This window comes from Pseudorasbora parva, chromosome 1, assembly GCF_024679245.1.
Source record: "Pseudorasbora parva isolate DD20220531a chromosome 1, ASM2467924v1, whole genome shotgun sequence".
NCBI classification, from domain to species: domain Eukaryota; kingdom Metazoa; phylum Chordata; class Actinopteri; order Cypriniformes; family Gobionidae; genus Pseudorasbora; species Pseudorasbora parva.
The window spans coordinates 30,946,243-30,966,506 of record NC_090172.1 but is presented as its reverse complement, the minus strand read 5'-3'; the positions used below and the strand labels follow the sequence as shown (position 1 = coordinate 30,966,506).

At 42.7% G+C, this 20,264-nt stretch overlaps 1 protein-coding gene across 1 annotated transcript in view; it reads right to left on the bottom strand.

Moving 5' to 3' along the window:
* Positions 1-5,302, bottom strand: part of nae1 (nedd8 activating enzyme E1 subunit 1) — a 230,906-nt gene extending 225,604 nt beyond the window's left edge. Inside the window, exon 1 of the mRNA XM_067437945.1 lies at positions 5,245-5,302. Coding sequence (XP_067294046.1) covers positions 5,245-5,287 — 43 coding nt within the window. The 5' untranslated portion in view covers positions 5,288-5,302. The remainder of the gene's footprint in view (positions 1-5,244) is intronic.
* Between the last annotated feature and the right edge of the window lie 14,962 nt (positions 5,303-20,264).

The window sequence follows — 20,264 nt, the reverse complement described above, 5'->3', positions numbered from 1 at the left end:
ACTGTTAAATAGCAGATATAAGATTATAATAATGTCAGATTTGTCTTATTTTTTATAAACACAAAAAACAGATAAAACATAAACTTAAGTAAGACATTTACTTTTGCTATGGTTAAATAAATGTTCAATGATATGGTCCAAAGATTTTTTTTTTTAAATTTTGGCACACTTTTTTCTCTAAATAATGTTGATATGGCAACTAGTAAATACACAAAGTTTTGTCATCCTCCTAGCATGTGAACAGTTTTAAATCATACATTTGTTAGGTTCTTTAGGAGCACCTCGTGCTCACCTAGTTGTCAGTTACACACAACTGGCAGTGTGTGTAAGGGACATTCGAATGGAAGAGCTCATTAAAGTTAGGATTAAAATCATATGAACATTGCTTCACTAGTCTAATGAAACAGAGGAAACAGCCATGTTTTATAGTAAAAGATGAAAATGATGGAACCTGGCAAATATACTAAATATCAAATGATGCATATTCATGAATAGGTGCATCCCATTAACTTTCATCTGCATTCCTTGCAAACTTCAAAATGTTCTTCTCTGCTGCTTTGTATACAGACATTGACACACATGCCCTTTTTTTTCAGACTGAAAAGATAAACTCCACCTTGGGGTGTTTTCTGTTTGCCTGCATTTGCTCGGCGTATCCAGCATTCTCAAATGTGCCAAATGAAGGAGGGAGCTCTGCCTCTTCCTGACCAAAAGACAACATGCCCACACCTTTTTATATGGCCCCACTTTAGAAAATGTGCCTTAGATCTTCAAAGCCCAAGGCATCATACACAGCTCAATACCTGATCCAGCACCTCTCTCCACTGCAAGCCAGATATTATCATGACAAAACCATTCTGCAGCCTCTCGAAACCCTGATCTTAATTTGCATTTATATTGATGATGGCGACAGGCAGCTCTGCTAAAGCTTACCCCGCCATGAAGCATCATTCCTAAAGGTGACAGGGAAACTTGGAATGGTAGGTGACAGAAATACCTATGTAAAAGGAAATGCCATTTGAAAAGAGCTTCCAGAGCCATGCTCAAGGGAATATCGCAACCCAGGCTCATTGGAAATACGTGCCTGTGGTGGCATTTCTGCAAAATGATATTACATTGCATTTTGCACATTTCACGATAAGTTCAAAATGAAATGTCCTGTGAGTGGCGCTAAAAGCATGTTCAGTTTCATCAAAACCGGTAACTTGATTCTGTCAACGTTTTATAAAGTTAATTGTTGTAAGTATCGTAGAAATTCAGAAAAGAAAAGCAAGTTGAAAGGTACTAAAAGTTTAATGCTCTTTTGCATTAGACAATAACATACCAGCTACAATACAAACCTATACCCCAAAAAACAAATATGAGATGAAAACCTCTTTACTGAAACAACCTTTAAGCTCTAGCTTGCTTCTAAGCCTTTTGAGCTCTTTTATCATGACTCATGTTTCATTGGGCTCAATACTGAACTTTCAACAACACAAGTGCAATATTGTAATGCGCTACACGCTAACACTTGCCAAGCAACAAATGATAGTAAAAATTAGGTGTTGGTGAGTGTATGAAACGGTTTCAATTACCAGTTACATCCTGACAATGCAGTGTTGTGAGAACATCGTGCTGGATCGTCACGAAAGTGTAAAAATTGCCTATTTAGGTATTCAATCACAAGAAGACACCAAAAAGGAACTCAATTCGTTACTCACGTGCTGTGTGGAAAGTTATGTGGACACACATCCGAAGCATGCTTCCAGAAAGCCATGCCTCAGACAGTGTGCTCATACTGAAGTGAGCAATGTTTCACATCATTTTGCACTTGAAGACATTATAGTGACAGTAGCCAAATATTTCTGCTGCTGTCTTTGTTTTTAATTATAATCAAACAAAAAAGGACAAAGGAAAGATCACTCACTGCTCTTGACTGAATAACTTTCGAAACTTGGCCATTATCACTGCCAATGGGAGTGTAAGGGTGTGGCAAAAAAAAAAAAAAAAAAAAAAAAAAAAATGTTTTAGGCCTGGTTATGTGATGCAAATGTTAAAATGTATTAATTTACAAATAATGTTAAATTTTAAAAAGGCTTTGAGGTCATGGTATTGTGTAAGGAACCACATGAAAATGTCTTTATTAACCAACAAACTGCACCTGTAATCACAATCTGTGTGAAAATAAATAAGAGATGTTGGCGTTTTACTGCAGCTAGTGGTCATTAAACTGCATTGATTACATGATAGAGGCATCCTTAGGTTTAGGGTTTAGGTTGTAACATAGCCAACCTGGATAAAGCATACTATACAAAATGATTCCTGATGAAATCAGATTCTCATCGCTTGCAAAAATATAATATAGGCATTTTCTAAATATGAAAGGCAACATGGTGTTAGTTTGCTGCTGAATGAGAAATTGTCCAATTATGGCATTTTTGGTTACACATTATTTCCATGGTCCACTTCTACTTTCTAGTTTATATTCTATAAAGACATTCTACTTACTATAAGTAAAATTGCAACTACATTTCAGATGACTCTTGTTGGAGTATTAGTAGACTGTTAAAGGGATACTTTACTGCTGGAAAGATTAAAGGTGTCATGAATTGACAATTTTTCTTTTTTTATACTGTTGTCTGAGATCAACCAATGACATCTGTGTGTTTTTGTTTGTTCCCTGCATTTCGGGCAACGATGGTTTATAAACAAGGACCGGTTTAACTCCGGATTTATAGCTCGTCTAATGCTGAAAGATGGAGCGGTTCCAGTGTTTAAGGTTGTATGCTTGAAACAGTTGTATGCTTGAAGCAGGCGGTGAGTAAAACTGCTTCAAATGTATTTTGCTGCGTTTCCACCTCAGGAACTTTCCCCAGGAACTAGGAACATGGTGAACTTGGGGTGGTACTCTGTGTGTTTCCATTGAAGTGTTGTTAGCTAATTGAATCGTTCATTCAAATACACTACTATTCTATTGCTTTTCTACGTAAACTTGTACTAGTCTGATGTGCAAAACCGTTCTGCTTGCTACTTCTAACATTTAATTGCATACAATAGTCCATAAACCAAATGATGTCCTCATAAACCACTAGTAAACACACACAAATGTTGTAAAACTTACTCAAATACAGTTACAGTAACGGCACATACCTGATAGAGACATCCTGCTGTTGCTGCTTCGCCTGTTCAATTTCAGCCTCTAGATCTGATTCTGGATCATATATGTATGGTTATATCAGATTGATCTCCATGGTTTATTTAGGATAACATTTTCTTTTCCATGTTTAAGGACGAGATTTCGGACGCTCTCAATGCAAGCTGCTAGCATTCATGATTCTTTAGCTCCACCCACACGATGCGCCTCCAGCCGCTTGCTTTTCCCCCCAGAAAGACTCTGTACAGCGTATCTTTCTTTTATAAAATAAAATAATAAAACTAAATATTTTTCTGAGATATGAAGGATGCAATACCACTCAGTAGAGCTCCGGAGGTCATGTGACCCATTCTGTTTACAATGCCATTTTGGCAGGCAAGAACAGCTGGCGCCAGCATGAGTTTCAAGTCAACGGAGTTCACTGCACACTTTAATTCAAAAGACATAGACTTGTACATAGAAAAACTTAATAGATCATATAGAACATATCTAGGGCTGTGAAGGTGGCAGTTTTTGTTTTTTACCACAACGGTGGTCTAGAGCTGTGCCAGTGTCCGGTGAATATAAAAACTGCACCACTGTGAAGGTAGAGCGCCACCGCGATGGCTGAGTAGCACCGGCAGTGGTCAGCCAAACAATAGTTTTTTTATATGTACATACTGTTTTACGTGAATATTATGACACGAGTGAAGCACAACGCTTCATAGCCCTAGACCACCGCGGTGGTGGTAAACTGCCCCCGAGGTGCCTTTCACGCCTCGATAAAGGGGAGAGCTTTCCCCTCAGGACACCTGTTGCACCAGTTGTGCGCAAGTTACAGCTAGCCTAGTTTTGACGTAAATGGGCACTAATTTACAACATTGATGCACTAGTGCTATGTGCAATATTTTTTTGCATTGCAGTTGCACTTAAACTTAGTTGAAGCTTAAATCTATGTTTAAACTAATTTTTCACCGAAGCCTAGCTGCGATCAGGAGTAATATTAACAGATAGAATAGCAGGCAGACTGAACTGCATCACGCTCATGTTTTACATGATATAAATGTGAATAGATTAATGTTATGTTAGGTTAACACAAACTAAAACTGGGCGCTCCTGCATCCATAGGTCCGTGTTGTGTATGTAAAATAAAATCGGTCATAATTAATCAATGTAATTTCTTTTTTTTCCTCAATAAGTATTTATTTATTGATCCTTAATTTAGTTTCAAACAGCCTTTTTTGATGTTATACATAAAAGCATGTTATTCACAATTAAGTATTGGGATATTTTTTATCATTGTTTACGTGAGGCAAAAGTAACATTAGTTAAGAATGAAGAATAAACTGAAATTCACGGCATTCAACAACTTACTACGATAAAATTATTTCCCATTTGCTTTCTCCCATTTGTTCTGATATCCTGGTGCACATAAGCTGTCCATCATGTTGAAATAGTAAGGTTTAAACAGTCCGGTTTTAAATTATTTTATAGATACCAATGCAACAGCCGCTCTAGCGCTCCCCTGACTGCCTGCCAAAATGGCGGCGCTAGGCTGCATGACGTCAACCTCCGGAGCTCTATACTGCCGTGCAAAGGCAAAAGGCCGTAACTTCGTTTTTGGTCGAAAATGAGTTATTGACATTTTTGGGACTTTCAAGACCTCCTTTATCATGTGGATAAATATCGTTAGTCAATTATGTTGTTTTTTCGAGAAAATTATGGATTGCCTGAACAGTAACTTCCAAAAGCCCAGGAGAAACCAAGGCAGAACACCGTAACAGCAGTTACCGCTCTTTGCCTTGGTTTTAGAACACTCAAACTGAGTTACGGTACTCTGCCTTTGTTTAGCCATGCGTCTAAATTAAGTTACGGTACCGACATGCAGTTATGGTGTCCCGCCTTTGTATTAATGTCTATTAAAGTTTGCCGCGTTTGAGTTACGGTGTAGCCTGTGTACTGTCATACATGTTTTCATAATGCAGAATATTCACTCAGCGCGCTGTCAGGCAGTCTGGGGCTGCCCACTGCACGAGTGTGTGTAGGCTACTCGAATGCAGTGACAGCGTGCGCTCACGCATACAATCAGTAGGCTAGTAACAGTTCGCAATTATATCCATATATCCTACCTTTTCTTGTAAACCCGATAAAATCCATGGCAATGAACGTCATCGGAGATGTTTAATCCACAAGCATTCTGAGAATTATTCCTGTCGTTCACATCAATCTAAAAGTTGTCCTTTTAGGCTTGGCGATTTTCATTCAAAGATGTAAAAGTATAAGCTATGTAGCCTATTGTATCTTTTTTTACTAGATAAAAACATTAAAAACATATTGCAATAAATAATTACTCTGTTTAGCCTATGAATGGGCAATCCGATCCAGTCAGCGCTGTCATTAGCCAAAATAACGTGATAGCCAAACTTAACCCTTGATTAACCAGCGGCACTGTTTGCTATTTGTCTTATTTATCACATGCATTTTTACAAGATTTTTTATTTTTTCTATTTTTTATATCTTTGCATTATATATGCAAATGTTTACTCATTAGAAATAATCTTATCTTGTTCTTATATTTCAGTGTCACCTATCAACCTGTAAGTTTTGCTGCACACCAATGAAGATTCTCTTTACTAGAGGTATTGTGTCCTTAATAATAATAAGATGGCTATAATTAATTGTAAATCATCCAAAATAAATGCCATGACCATTAGATTTTATAAAGGTGTTACTATATTGATTTTGCAAATGGTGATCAGCAACCAAATATTGATAATATGGAAGTTACTGCCTTTTGCCTTGGCATGACTCCACATTTTTTGCAGACAATACAAAGGCAGAGTGCCGTAACTTCAAAATAGGGGTCAAAAGTCAAGTTTGAGTAAAAAAAAAAGTGTATGTAGATAATTGTCATTACTAAAACATCTAAATGCCAGATTTCCAGTGTCCTACCTATAACTAATTTGGCCGGACAACAAAAAATCTTTAATGTCATTTTTCTCAGTTCCACACTCCAGTGAGTTAAGGTCTTTTGCCTTTGTAGGGCAGTATAGGTACTCAAGATTGACATGAGATTGACTGAAACTGAATGTTTCACCCCGCCTGTAAGAGCAACAGGCTAATAAACCCACAATTCAAGCAACCCGCCCCCCGAATCGGCGGTAATTCTAAACCAACACTAAAATGAGCATGGCTGCACGGGCATTAATTGTGGATCCAGTGTCATTCATTCATTCATTCATTCATTCATTCATTCATTCATTCATTCATTCATTCATTCATTCATTCATTCATTCATTCATTCATTCATTCATTCACAGCCACACAGTCATTTACGGTGCTTGTCCAGTCTGGCGTTTTTTCAGTTCATGTCTATGGAAGCTTAACTTTAATAGGAATTAACTGAAAACACTTGCTTTGCTTCGCATTGCTCAGTTATGAATGCCAGAGCGGCCATGCATATTTTACATTCTGTGAGTGAGATTCCACCCCCTGTGAGCGGGTTGAAAACATGCAGAACTAGTTCCTACTACTGGCTGTAGTCTCTAGCCTCTCGCCAAAAAACCCTCAGATGCCGCTAAATGACTATTTTTGTATCATCTGAGGTTTTTTTCTAGACACAAAATACAGAAATTTCTTCTTTCAGGAGGACATGAGAGAGGGAAGCACAGTAATTCAAATATACTTTCGGGTTTCTACTTATAAAAAGCTTAATGCTAATCGGTGAAGTATCCCTTTTAATTAGGTTTAGGTGTTAAGGTCAGGGTTAGTAGAATAAGTTGACATGTATATTAGTTGCAAAGTTTCTCATAGTGTGTAGAACATCTTTTGGGGGACCATTAAAATAAATATAGTGTTATCAGATATTAAGCAGATATTCATCTGGATGAGATCAGGGAGATAGGAAGTCAAGGCACATACTGATTAATTGCTGTTTATTAGCGATTAACTCTAAAACATACCGCTCTCTCATCCTCAGATAAGTCTTGCCATGGCACCAGATCTCCTGCCACTTTGCACTGAAATTGGGTGAAGCAAAGATATTGCACAGCATTAGCAAATATGAAGCATCTTTAGCCTGGTCTTAACCACTATTGATTGGTGTTATATATAGAGAGAGAATAAAGGGGGACCGAGCAGGGATATTCATTTCCAATAGAGATTCTAGGTTTGCTTTCAAAACGTTTGATTGGCATCCTTTTTATTTCTCATACTTTTCTCTCACCCATCCCCTCCCCCCTTCCTTTTTTTTCTTTACAAACTTTTTAAAATTCTCAATCACTCAAGTTGCAAGAGCCTTTTCAAACAAGCATCATCTATCCTATTTAAATGACCCTCGCACATTGACAAGCTCAAGTTTGTCTGTTTATTCACAAAACAATTAAGTCAAATTATTTCCCTTGCTCCCACTAAAGCCTACTCATCCACAGCCTCCTATTTCAAACGTGCTCAAAAGCCCAGCTGACTCAAACCCAGTGAAGTCCAGGGTTTTGCTCATCCTGGTTTTCCACCTTCTGTTTCAACAAATTTCAGCTGCTTATGATCATCCGGTGGGATCAAACAACTATAGCTGCTGTAAACAAGCATGTTCCTCCATCTGAGCTGAAGTACTTCACATCTGTTGAGAATCTATCTATTTTACTCCCTCAGACAGATCCCTGAGACCAAACTATTCTCTGGTTTACAGATGTTGAAAATTTTACAAATATGGTGCTTCTCTGCTTTCATTTCAAAGATAAATAAAAAACATATATTTAAAATTAATTATACCTATCAACTGGATATAAAGACCAATGTTATTAACTGGACCCACAAGTTCTTAAAGGTCCTGTTCTTCGCGATTCCATCTTTCAAACTTTCGTTAGTGTGAAATGTTGCTGTTAGAGCATAAATAATACCTGTAAAATTATAAAGCTCAAAGTTCAATTCCAAGCGAGATATTTATTTATTATTTATTTATCAGAAGTTCCCTTTCAAAGCCTACAGCGAACGACCGGTTTGGACTACACCCCTACACTTCCTAGCATGAATGATGTCACTAGAACCATTTGTTGACCAACCCTCCGGGTCACATATATAACTTATATTTTTTACAAAATGAATAGCCTCGTCAAATGTCGTTTTGCTAGAAGGATCGAGTGAAGGATCTGTAAGCAACGTATGTACAGTTGTATTTTGTAATACAAAATAATATTAACCTTTGTCATTAGACACACTATTTAGTTTTTTTATGGTACTTGGAGTTTCCTATTGTTACTGTACTAGCATCTTGTGTCATTTAGACAATGCTGTCTCTCTAAGAAACTTTCAATTTAATCCGAAATTGTTTAAACAGCTAGTCAATAAGTGGATAAATCATTACTTACTGCTTGCAGGAATATAGTTTCCCCTTTCTTCAGTTTAAGATGCTAAACAAAGCTTGGTTGAAATGGGCCGAACAAACAAATGATTTTGAAAAAAGTTGTTGTGGTATCCGATTATAATAAACCTCAACCATGACTGTATGAAAAGTCTTCATCCCCTGCACAGTCTAAACATGACATTTGTGTCATGAGAACTGACGTTTTTGCTATTCTCAAGTGTCTTGTTTACCTGCAGTACCGATGATTTGGCTCCGTCAGTTCCGCCTGACAATGAACATTTTTAGACATGTTGGGGTGCAAATGTTGGGGGCGTGCGTATAAATTATCCCCAATGCGTGCGTCACGGTTGGCGTTATGTTGAGAAGCACTTATTTTTCCCGTGGTGTTTTTGATTCACGAGATTTACATATGAAGGAGGAGCCAATGGTGTTTGAGACTCACAGTATTTGATGTCCATGTACTGAACATTTATTATTTCACTATGGCAAGGTTAATTAAATTTTTCATTTCAGGGCACCTTTAAATTCTGAATTTTGCACCATCAGAGAACAACAAATGTCCATCTATGGTTATTAATTGTCAGTCAAAGGACAACAATTTTCAGAATTATTGATGAGGCCATCAAACAGGTGGGGCAAGTCAAGTAGAGAGTTGGTTTGAGCCTTGTTTACTGTTATGCTATTGTTATATTGTTATGTCTATTATATGTATGAGATCTCAGAATAGGCCATCTCTCTGTAAAGTCCATCTCCCTCTGCACAACTTTTCCCCTTCTAATGCAACATTACCTATTAAACATCCTCCCAAGCATCAATTATCCTCCTCCTAAGACACTGTAAAAACAAAACACAAACAACAAAAAAACAAAACCTTCAGTGTGGTTTTTCTCAATCGATTTCAATTTAATCCTGAAATGTGGATAATGCTCAACCTACTTTTGCACCATTGCTGAATGGCGAATTTGCACATTGTCCCCACCAACTACAAAATTGCTTTTCATTTGCCCATGATCACCATGTGGATTGTGTGATTTAATTGATTGATTTTAAAACATTTAGAGGACTTTCTATGTTCTATGCTTTCAATATTGTGTGGCACAACACCAGTGGTTGAAATTGTTGCCTTCTTATTGTCCCGGAACATTGACTGTCAGACGATGGCCAAATCACATTTCTTCTTTTCCTACATCCTCATCTCTTCTTGATTCTTCGCCTACATTCTCATCTCCCCTTATCTCTTTCTACTTCTTCCACTGTTCCTCTCATTACTACCCTTCCTCTACCCTCTCCAACACCTCTCACTCTTACAATTAACTCAACTGAAAATATATGCAATAATATCTTTTGTTGTTGTTGTTGTTGTGTTTGGAAAAATGGTATACAAATACTTGTGATTTTTTTTCTTTTTTCTTTTTTTTCTTTCTTTTTTTGTAAAACCAGTAAAAAGAGATGAAATAAATAGGTTTAGGTCTGATATTAAAGTTTTGGTTGGTCATATGTACTACTGTAAAGATATTTGAGAAATTTGTGAACTGAGAAAATTATTTTGTAATTTAGTTTCAGATGACTGTGTTAACTGTTTTGAGAGCAGTCGTTTGGCTTTCACCAGACAATACACCAGACAATATATCCAGACAAAGCTCAATAGTTTAAAGGAACATGCCGACTTTTGGGGACTTAAGCTTATTCTCCAATATTATGCAGTGCCTGAAAATAGGCTAACTTCTCTCAACATAACCATTGTGACAACCTGCTTGCACAGAGGGCGTGATGGGGACTTTTTTCAGACACTGAGTAATATCATTGCTCCTGCTTCACATATGGTACGGCAACAAAGTTCCTGGATTATTACGCAGGAATGAGAGTATAGAACATAGCCATATCAGTCTAGAAAATCGCAACAATACAGTGAATAAGCTTAAGTCCCAAAAAGTTGACGTGTTCCTTTAAGATTGAACATTGATCTTGGGAGTTTGATATGTATTTTCTACTACACAATCATAGACATGATCAACTAGCATAATTCAAATTACTCTGTATGTAATTTGATAGTCCTTTAAACAATCAGACCACAAGAGGCATGATCAACAGGCATTGATCCATCCTCCTCTATCCGTCATTGTGTTAAACCCGCCAATCGCATGCCAGGTGGATAAGCCAGTCTGTCAAAGGTTCCCGCTAAATCAAATTGCCAGCAGATCATGCTGGTTTTCCAAGTTGTGTCTGAATGCAGATAACATTATGACTACTGTTTGCTCATCTGGCCTGTTGCTGAATTATTGTCCTATATACTTTCATCTACTGAACATAAAATTACAGATGCAGAATACAAAAGCATAAAAGGCACAAAAAAAAGAGTTTTTTTATTTTTTTAAATGTTGAGGCAGACCAATCTGTATACCTCACAATGTGTGGAACTGAGTGTTGTTGCGATAAAAAGGAATGTCAACACCCTGTCAGTGTGACAAAACTCCCTGCCCACAATTGTGAGAGCTAAAAGCTTCCTCTCTCCTTGCTGTTAAAATGTTTTACCTTTCAACCATCCTTTTCCCCATCCACCTGTTTACTTCATACCCTCCTTTTCTCTAAGAGCTCATACTCCTTATTACCAGTCATTGGGAAAAAAAAGACCTGTCATTACCTCTTCAGAGCTGGCAGGCAGAAACACAGCAAAACCCTTTTTTCCCTATCCGTGTGGGAGAGAAAACAAGGCAGTCATTACTGACCTGCCATTCAAGTGCTACCATCCTACTTGTGGAGCTTCTGATATACCTGAAAAAAACAAGCGAAGGAAATGTTGGTGGAGACTGTATCACAGAATCACATTCAGAAATGAGCAGCTGTCCACTCTCAAAAGCACTTTGAAGTCATGCTCTCAAACCAAAAATAAGTGTACACATTCTCTGAAGAATGTCTTTTGTTTTAGTTTAGTTTTAAGATTTTACTGAGAATAGCAGACACCATGGTGGAGAAGAACAATATCATGCAGAGAAGAACAGTTCAGAGTGAGGCAAACGTACGCTCAGCATGAGCTTTGCAACAGTGCCGGTGTTGGCAGTGCTTCTCTCCAAGCTGGGTACAGCTTTAGTTTAGCTTTGCGATCCCTGACACACTCAAGGAAATCATTGTACATTTTTTCTTTCTCCTGGACTAGAATAAAAAAGGTCAGAGAGCAGAGAGGTATCCAGCTGCTCCTCCAGAGCTTTAGTCTAGGTTTAAACTCGGAGCAGACCTGAGCCATTTGAAACCTCTCTGCATAGGGCCTGTCCACGTGTACAGCCTAAATACTCTGACCCACTTCCATCATCCTCTCTTTTTACTCAGACTGGGCGAAACCCAAGAAGAAACAGAGAGACCCAGCTTTCTGGAACAGGACAACCATATTTTAGAACTTGCCATAATTCATGAACGTAAAATGTGGCATTTAAAGATGCACTTATATATTAAACCTGGACTAATGTCAATATTCTCAGTTAAATCTAAAATTTAGTGTCATGGGAAATATGACAGGTCCTTGATTCAGTTTACACCTACAGAATATTCTTATTGTGTGCATTTTATGACCCATGTTTTTTTGTTTTTTTTTTAAGAATATGGTTGGAAACAGGGTTTAACAAAATGCAAAATGCTGTTGAGAAAAAGCACTAGAATGCTAGACTGTCAGAACATGCAGACACACCATTAAACCTGTGTGATTAAAATTTATTTCCAGACAGTCTAGGCAAATGCAACACAAAGACTGACATGCAATAACAAAAAACAGACAGCAAAGTATGAATTCCCAGGCAAATATAATGCTGCTGATTTGGAAATCTGCAAAGGGGATGGATCCACCTGTCTTCTGTAGAATACCTCCCTATGTTGTTTACTGTATACACATTGATTAATGTGCATTGCATATGGGGTTTCTTCAGCCATAGAAACTTTTGGACATGGACTTCAAGACAATACATTATTTTCACATTCTCCCTAGATTAATTTGTTTTTCTTAACAATATAAATTGCTATATTTTTGTCCAAATTACCAAAGACAAGTCTTGTTAATAATTCTCATTTTATTACCAGTAAATACACACAAATAAACAGTATTTACAACGTGAAAGCATTATTTACAAGTGATACATGTCTTGATTGCTTTTGTTTCTTCACACATTAATGTCTTATGTTTTATCTTAAGTATGCAATTCACTCACACTGTTTTCTTCCTAGTAAATGAGTAAAACAACTGACTTATTGGGATCTGGCCTGAGAGAACAAATACCTTCCAATGGTAGCAAAACAAGCCAATAGACAATGAACAATCAAAGCTGGATGATTGATTTTTAGAGGTAGAGCTTGGCAAAAGAATAGTACCACCCCTGTGCCTTTCTTCCCCAGGATGCATCAAGAACTTTGGCAGCATTGAGGCAAATTAGTGCGAGTATGGAGGCAAATTTATGCCACAAGGTTTTTCCTCTCACTACCCTCAACGGTGGGGCAGTCATAGGGATTTGCCAGGTGGAGTGTGCAATTGCAATTTAAAACATTAAATATTTTTAAGAATGTAAAAACAAAAGAATTTAAATATTTATGTCTGCAAAGTTCTGCCACCTGGAGGGGGTCATCCGCAACACCCATCCAGCTCTTGTGAGATGACAAACACTCTGACAGCTAAGACTTACAGTGCCGCTGGAAAGGCTACCTTCACTCTGCAAGTCTAGATGGCCAAATCACTCATAATGCACATTGGTAGTTATGAGCCGGGCGATGCAGAACTTTGCACAGCAATTTCTCTTGACCTTTGGGCGATGGAAGTCACAATGCAGGTCCTACACCAGACGATGTCCACCTTGTTGGTTCTGAAGCGCTATCTCTGGCTAAACCTTGCAGAGGTGCGAGATATCAACAACGTGTGCTTTCTTGATGGTCACATCTCACAAGATGGCCTCTTTTGCGACACTGTCGAGTACTGTTCCCAGTAGTTTTTGGCACCCAAAAGTCTGCCCCAATGCAACCTCTGCTAACAGGCCACTGTGAGCTGCCTCTAAGTTGGCTTGTCAGCAAGGCTGTCCTTCCCCCGTGACCAAAAAGAAGCGACAAGCTCAGCTTAGCCCAAGTTTCAGCGCCATCAGTTTACCTCAGTTGCAAACAAGAATGCTCATGTTCTCTGTGCAGAGATTGTAGTCCTACTGGTGAAGGATGTGATGGAGTCAGTTCCTCTAGCTGATTTGAGGTCAGGGTTTTACAGCCCTTACATCTTTGTACCTAAGACAGGCGGTGGGTACGACCGATTTTGGATCTTGGTTTGCAACCATCGACCTGAATGATGCATACTTTCATGTCTCTGTCCTCCCTTTTGGGCTGTCCCTGTCACCCCACTTCGTCACAAAGGTCAGGGACACCACCCATGTCTAGCCTTGCATTCTCAACTATCTTGACAACTAGCTCATCGTGGCCCACTCACAAGATCAGTTTTGAGAATACAGGGACCTGCTCAGGTGCTTCGGCTCAACTGAGATCAAACTCTCCTCCATACAGAGAATCTCTTTTCTAGCTATGGATTTGGACTCTGTTAACATGACAGAGCATCTCACAAGTGAATGTTTCATATGAGATGATTTCAGCACTGGTTACACAGCCAAGTTCCGAGATGGATATGGCACTGTGACACACAAAGGGGTGGCAATCACATCTGTTGTTGAGCCTTCACCCCATGGTTTGACCTTGTTTTCATCCGAGCAGCAGTTCCTCTAGAATGTGGAGCAGGTCTTCAGAGTTGCGTCTTACTGGCCCACCTGGACCAGGCTCTCAGAACCAATGCTCTTCACAGAAGAACCTGGTTTCTCAGGCAGTCAGGCAAGACAGAAAGGTCTGAAGCCAGGTCTAGCGCTTGTGTGTATGCCCGGTTGGTCAGGCCCTATGCTAAACTTGGTGCCCATATGTTGTGATTCCCCTTTGGGTGATCCCAAATGTGTATTCTTCCATAGTATGGCTTCTCTGTTGGCAAGCCCATGTCTTTCCCTCTGCCATTTCTGTAATGGTATTGACTCCATTGCAAGGCAATATCTACCACAGAGACCTTCCATATATGTAGCTCTGCCCTAATGGCCAGTCCATATGCAGACAGGATGTGGTCTCCATAGCATCCCTTTCTTTTTGAAATAGGCAAATTTCCCCAGTGTTATCCAATTGTCTCACTCTATGATGTAAGAGAACAGCAGTTATCAACATTCTCTGCTTAAAGCCTTGTCCTTTATTTTTACCAAAGCAGATGCAGGGGGATTGAGTGGCTTACACAGGGCACTGGGAAAGCACATTGAGTGTGGCGTTGAAAAAAAAAAAGGTTGCAGTGTTGTCAGACCTCGAATAATGGAAATAAAATAACTTCATATTCATTTTTAAACAACACAATATTAATGTTTTAACTAAGGAAGGTCTAGATATTGAGCTGGCCATGACATGGTCTTGATCTGGTGGTCCTCCATCCACACCTTGATTGACCTGGCTGTGTAGCATGGAGCATTGTCATGCTGGAAAAAACAGTCCTCAGAGTTGGTGAACATTGTCAGAGCAGAAGGAAGCATGTTTTCTTCCAGGAAAACCTTGTACGGGGTTTGAATCATGCATCCTTCACAAAGACAACTCTTTACGATTCTAGCCTTGCTGAAGCACCCCCAGATCATCACCAATCCTCCACCAAATTTCCCAGTGGGTATGAGACACTGTGGGTTGTAGGCCACTCCAGGCCTCTGTCTAACCATTAGATTACCAGGTGTTGGACAAAGCTGAAAATTGGACTTATCAGAGAAAATGACCTTACTCCAGTTCTTTACAGTCCAATCATTATGGTCTCTTGCAAACCTCAGCCTGGCTCTTATTTGCTTCTTATTGATAAATGTTTTTTTTTTCTAGCTTTGCATGACTTTATCCCTGCCTCTAGGAGCCTGTTTCGAAACCGTCCTCTCCGTGCACTTCACCCAGCTGCCTTTTGCCATTCTTTTTGTTGATCACTTGATGTCATCCTATGGGTGTTAAGTGACATTTGAATGAGTTGGTGCTCATTCCGGTCAGTGGAGAGTCATTTTCGCCCTCTGCCGGTCTGTAGCTTTGTTGTCCTTAATGTTTGCTGCTTGACCTTGTTCTTATGAACCGCCATCTTTGAAGTTTTAAGGATGGAAGCAACCCGACTCTCACCGTATCACTCTGCCAGCAAAGCCAGAATTGCATGGTCAGTAGTTATTTGTATTTGGTTGTATTTGGCTATGGCACTTTGACGATCAAAATCTCACAATTAAATTTTGCCACTTTAGCCGGGGTTTCATAGACGGGGTCACATATTGTTCAGGGGTTATATATAGTTTAGATAGGAAGGCAGTTGAGTCAAAAATTATTCTTAAAGCATTCATAAAGGGTTAGTTCACACACACACACACACACACACACACACACACACACACACACACACACACACACACACACACAAAATAATTTTAATTAATTAACATATTGTACCACTTTATTGATAAAATATTAATATCCAACTTGTGTATATGAGAGCATCACCTTAGCTCTACACTGACTGCACTGATCAAATATTGATTTAAACAATTGTGATGTATTGTTCTCTTTTAAAATGTTTGATTTTGAAACGGTGTTATAGGGCCCTATCTTGCACTTAGCGCAATTGACTTTGTACACCGACGCATGTGTCATTCCTATTTTGCACCCGTGCAAAGCGCGCTTTTCCCTCCACAGAAGCATGTCGCTAAACTATTGAATGAACTTGCGCTCCCTGGGCGGTTCAGCGCAAAAAAGGAGGCGTGTTCCGGCGCAAACAATCCCTGGTGCTATTTTGCTGTTCCATTAAACAATTGCGCCACTGACCAGAAAAAACGTCTCGGTTACGTATGTAACCCTCGTTCCCTGAAGGAGGGAACGGAGACGTACGTCAGAACTGAACCGACGAATGGGATCTTACTTTAGAGACCAATCCTACTTCGAGCATCTAACAACGAGCCAATGAAATTTGGCATGCGATCACGCATTCCACGCTCCGCCCCGCAGCACGGGTATAAATAGGAAGTGGAATGGTAGATCAGCGCTTTTCCTACTGAGGAGCCGAAAGGTGACCGGACTCCCAGCGGAAGCACAGCATCTGGCGACGGGACGTACGTCTCCGTTCCCTCCTTCAGGGAACGAGGGTTACATACGTAACCGAGACGTTCCCTTTCAGTCGGTCACGTTCGACGTACGTCAGAACTGAACCGACGAATGGGATCCCTATGGAAAACGCCAGGATGCTGGCCCTTCCAGCGTCCTGCTTGAGCGCACTGCACCGTCTAGTATGGTACGGAAGTCAGGGCTCCAAGCAGGGAGTACAGTCACTGCTGTTTCTGCAAGACCCACTCAGAATGACTATTGGATAACGCTGGGAAAGCGTGCCTACCTCGTACTTGAGAGAGAGGGTACGCTGCGGGGCCACGTCCTTCAGGGAAGGAGAGGTGGCAGAATACACATAAGGACTAACCTGGCAGGGTAGTGCAACATATGGCAGTCTCTGGGGTGGTTCCAGCCTGATTGAAGGGGGGAAAGAACACGCCCAGAGACGACAGAGCGGGCTCTGTCGAGGGAAAGACACGGGGCTAGCCCGAAGGGTAGCTGATACCGTGGAAGAATACACATATGGGGTTGCCGTGAGGGAACCGCTACATATGGAACCCAGCCTACAGCCACGTTTCACAAGCATACGGGTGCAGGCCTGGCGTCAGACGGTCCGCAACGTCTGACACCGGAGGGGTGACGGAGGAGCTCGACAGGGTTAGCCGGTTTCCCGGGGAACACAACTGGAGACAATAGACGCACGTATCCGGCCCAGAAGGCGGGAGTGGCGTTTCGCAAGCCGACACTTAGAACGGGCACTTAGCGCTCCTGGCCACTGGGGGCGAGGATGCGGGAAGATACCGGCTCTACACGTAAGCTATAGAATCTAGCAAACGTGTTAGGTGTCGCCCAGCCCGCAGCTCTACATATGTCTGTCAGCGAGGCGCCTTGAGCCAGCGCCCAGGAAGAAGCAACACTCCGAGTGGAGTGAGCTCTTACACCGAACGGGCAAGGCACGTCTTGGGACTGGTAGGCCAAGACTATAGCATCCACTATCCAGTGGGCTAACCTCTGCTTGGAGACAGCCTTTCCCTTCTGCTGGCCTCCGTAACAGACGAAGAGTTGCTCTGAGGTCCGAAGGCTTTGGGTCCGGTCAACGTAAGCGCGAAGTGCGCGGACCGGACACAGCAAAGCCAGGGCTGGGTCTGCCTCCTCCGAAGGCAGCGCTTGCAGGTTCACCACCTGATCCCGGAAGGGAGTGGTAGGAACCTTGGGCACATATCCGGGCCGGGGTCTCAGGACGACGTGAGAGTTACCTGGCCCGAACTCTAGGCACGATTCGTTGACCGAAAGTGCATGCAGGTCCCCTACCCTCTTGATCGAGGCCAATGCCGTCAGGAGCACTGTCTTCATTGACAAGATTTTTAACTCACAAGACGCCAAAGGCTCGAAGGGAGGGCTCTGAAGTGCTCGGAGCACTAGAGCTAAGTCCCAAGAGGGTACCGAGGATGGACGAGGAGGATTTAGTCTCCTCGCACCTCTGAGGAACCTGACGATTAGGTCGTGCTTCCCCACGGACTTACCTTCTACTACATCATGGTACGCTGCTATTGCTGCAGCATATACCTTGAGGGTGGAGGGAGACAGCCTTCTCTCCAACCCATCTTGCAGGAAGGAAAGCACGACACTGATCGAACACCTTCGGGGGTCTTCCCGGCGGGAAGCGCACCACTCAACGAACAGGTTCCACTTCAGAGCATAGAGGCGCCTCGTAGAGGGGGCTCTAGCTGAAGCGATGGTATCTACGACAGCTTGTGGTAGTCCATCTAGAACCTCCGCGTCCCGTCCAGGGACCAGACATGAAGATTCCAGAGGTCTGGACGTGGGTGCCATAGCGTGCCCCGTCCCTGAGAAAGAAGGTCCTTCCTCAGGGGAATCGGCCAAGGAGGGGCTGTCGCGAGGAGTGTGAGTTCTGGGAACCAGGTCCGGTTGGGCCAATACGGCGCAACTAACAAGACCTGCTCCTCGTCCTCCCTGACCTTGCACAGAGTCTGTGCAAGAAGGCTCACTGGGGGGAACGCATACTTGCGTAGGTCCCGGGGCCAGCTGTGCGCCAGTGCATCTGTGCCGAGGGTACCCCCGGTCAGGGAATAGTACCCCTGGCAATGGGTCGAGTCCGGAGAGGCAAACAGGTCGACCTGTGCGGCTCCGAACTGGTCCCATATCAGCTGGACCGCCTGGGGGTGGAGTCGCCACTCTCCCGGAGGTGTCGGCTGACGAGAGAGCTCGTCGGCTGTCTGGTTCAGCACACCAGGGACATGAATGGCCCGAAGCGACCTCAGCTGCTTCTGACTCCACAGGAGGAGGTGGCGGGCGAGTTGGAGCAGACGACGGGAGCGTAGACCACCCTGACGGTTGATGTACGCAACGGCCGTGGTGCTGTCCGTACGGACCAGTACATGCTTGCCACGCAGCGGCCCCTTGAGGCGGCGGAGTGCCAGATGTACTGCCAGTAACTCGAGGCAATTGATATGCCAATGCAATTGCGGCCCCGTCCACAGACCAGCAACTGCATGCCCGTTGTACGTGGCCCCCCAGCCCGTGGTGGAGGCATCTGTGAATAGCACAGCATGCCTGGACACTTGTTCTAGGGGCACCCCGGCCCGGAGAAACGAAGTGCTGGACCACGGGCTGAAGGTTTGGCGGCAGTAAGGAGTCACTGGGACCCGGTACTGACCGCTCTGCCACGCCCACCTCGGGACTCGGCCATTGAGCCAGCGTTGAAGCGGTCTCATATGAAGCAATCCGAGCGGCGTGACCGCGGCTGCAGATGCCATATGCCCCAGGAGCCTCTGAAAGAATTTCAGTGGGACCGCTGTCCTGCTCTTGAACATATTCAAGCAGTTCAACACCGACTGGACTCGCTCCTCGGTGAGGCGCGCCGTCCGGTTGACCGAGTCCAGCTCCATACCGAGATAAGAGATCCTCTGTGTGGGACAGAGTTTGCTCTTCTCTCGGTTGACCCGAAGGCCCAACTGGCTGAGGTGACTGAGCACCAGGTCCCTGTGTTCGCACAACTGGTCCTTCGACTGGGCTAGGATCAGCCAATCGTCGAGGTAGTTGAGAATCCGAACGCCGCGTTCTCTGAGTGGAACAATGGCTGCCTCCGCGACCTTCGTAAAGACGCGGGGCGACAGGGACAGCCCGAAGGGCAGGACCTTGTACTGATATGCTTTCCCCTCGAACGCAAAGCGTAGGAACGGTCTGTGTCGAGGGAGAATAGACACATGGAAGTACGCGTCCTTCAGGTCGATCGCTGCAAACCAATCCTGGGGACGGATGCATTGGAAAATGCGTTTCTGCGTCAACATCCTGAACGGGAGCTTGTGCAGGGCCCGATTCAGAACTCGCAGGTCCAGGATTGGCCGTAACCCACCCCCTTTCTTGGGCACAATGAAGTAGGGGCTGTAAAACCCCGTCTTCATATCGGCTGGAGGAACCGGCTCGATCGCGTCCTTCGCCAGTAGGACCTCGATCTCTGACCGCAAGACTTGAGCATCGCTGCTTCGCACGGAGGTGAAGAGGATGCCCTTGTACTTGGGTGGCCGGCGTGCGAACTGAATCGCGTAGCCGAGTCTGATGGTACGGATGAGCCAGCGAGACGGCCTGGGGAGACCTAGCCAGGCCCCCAGAGACCGTACAAGCGGG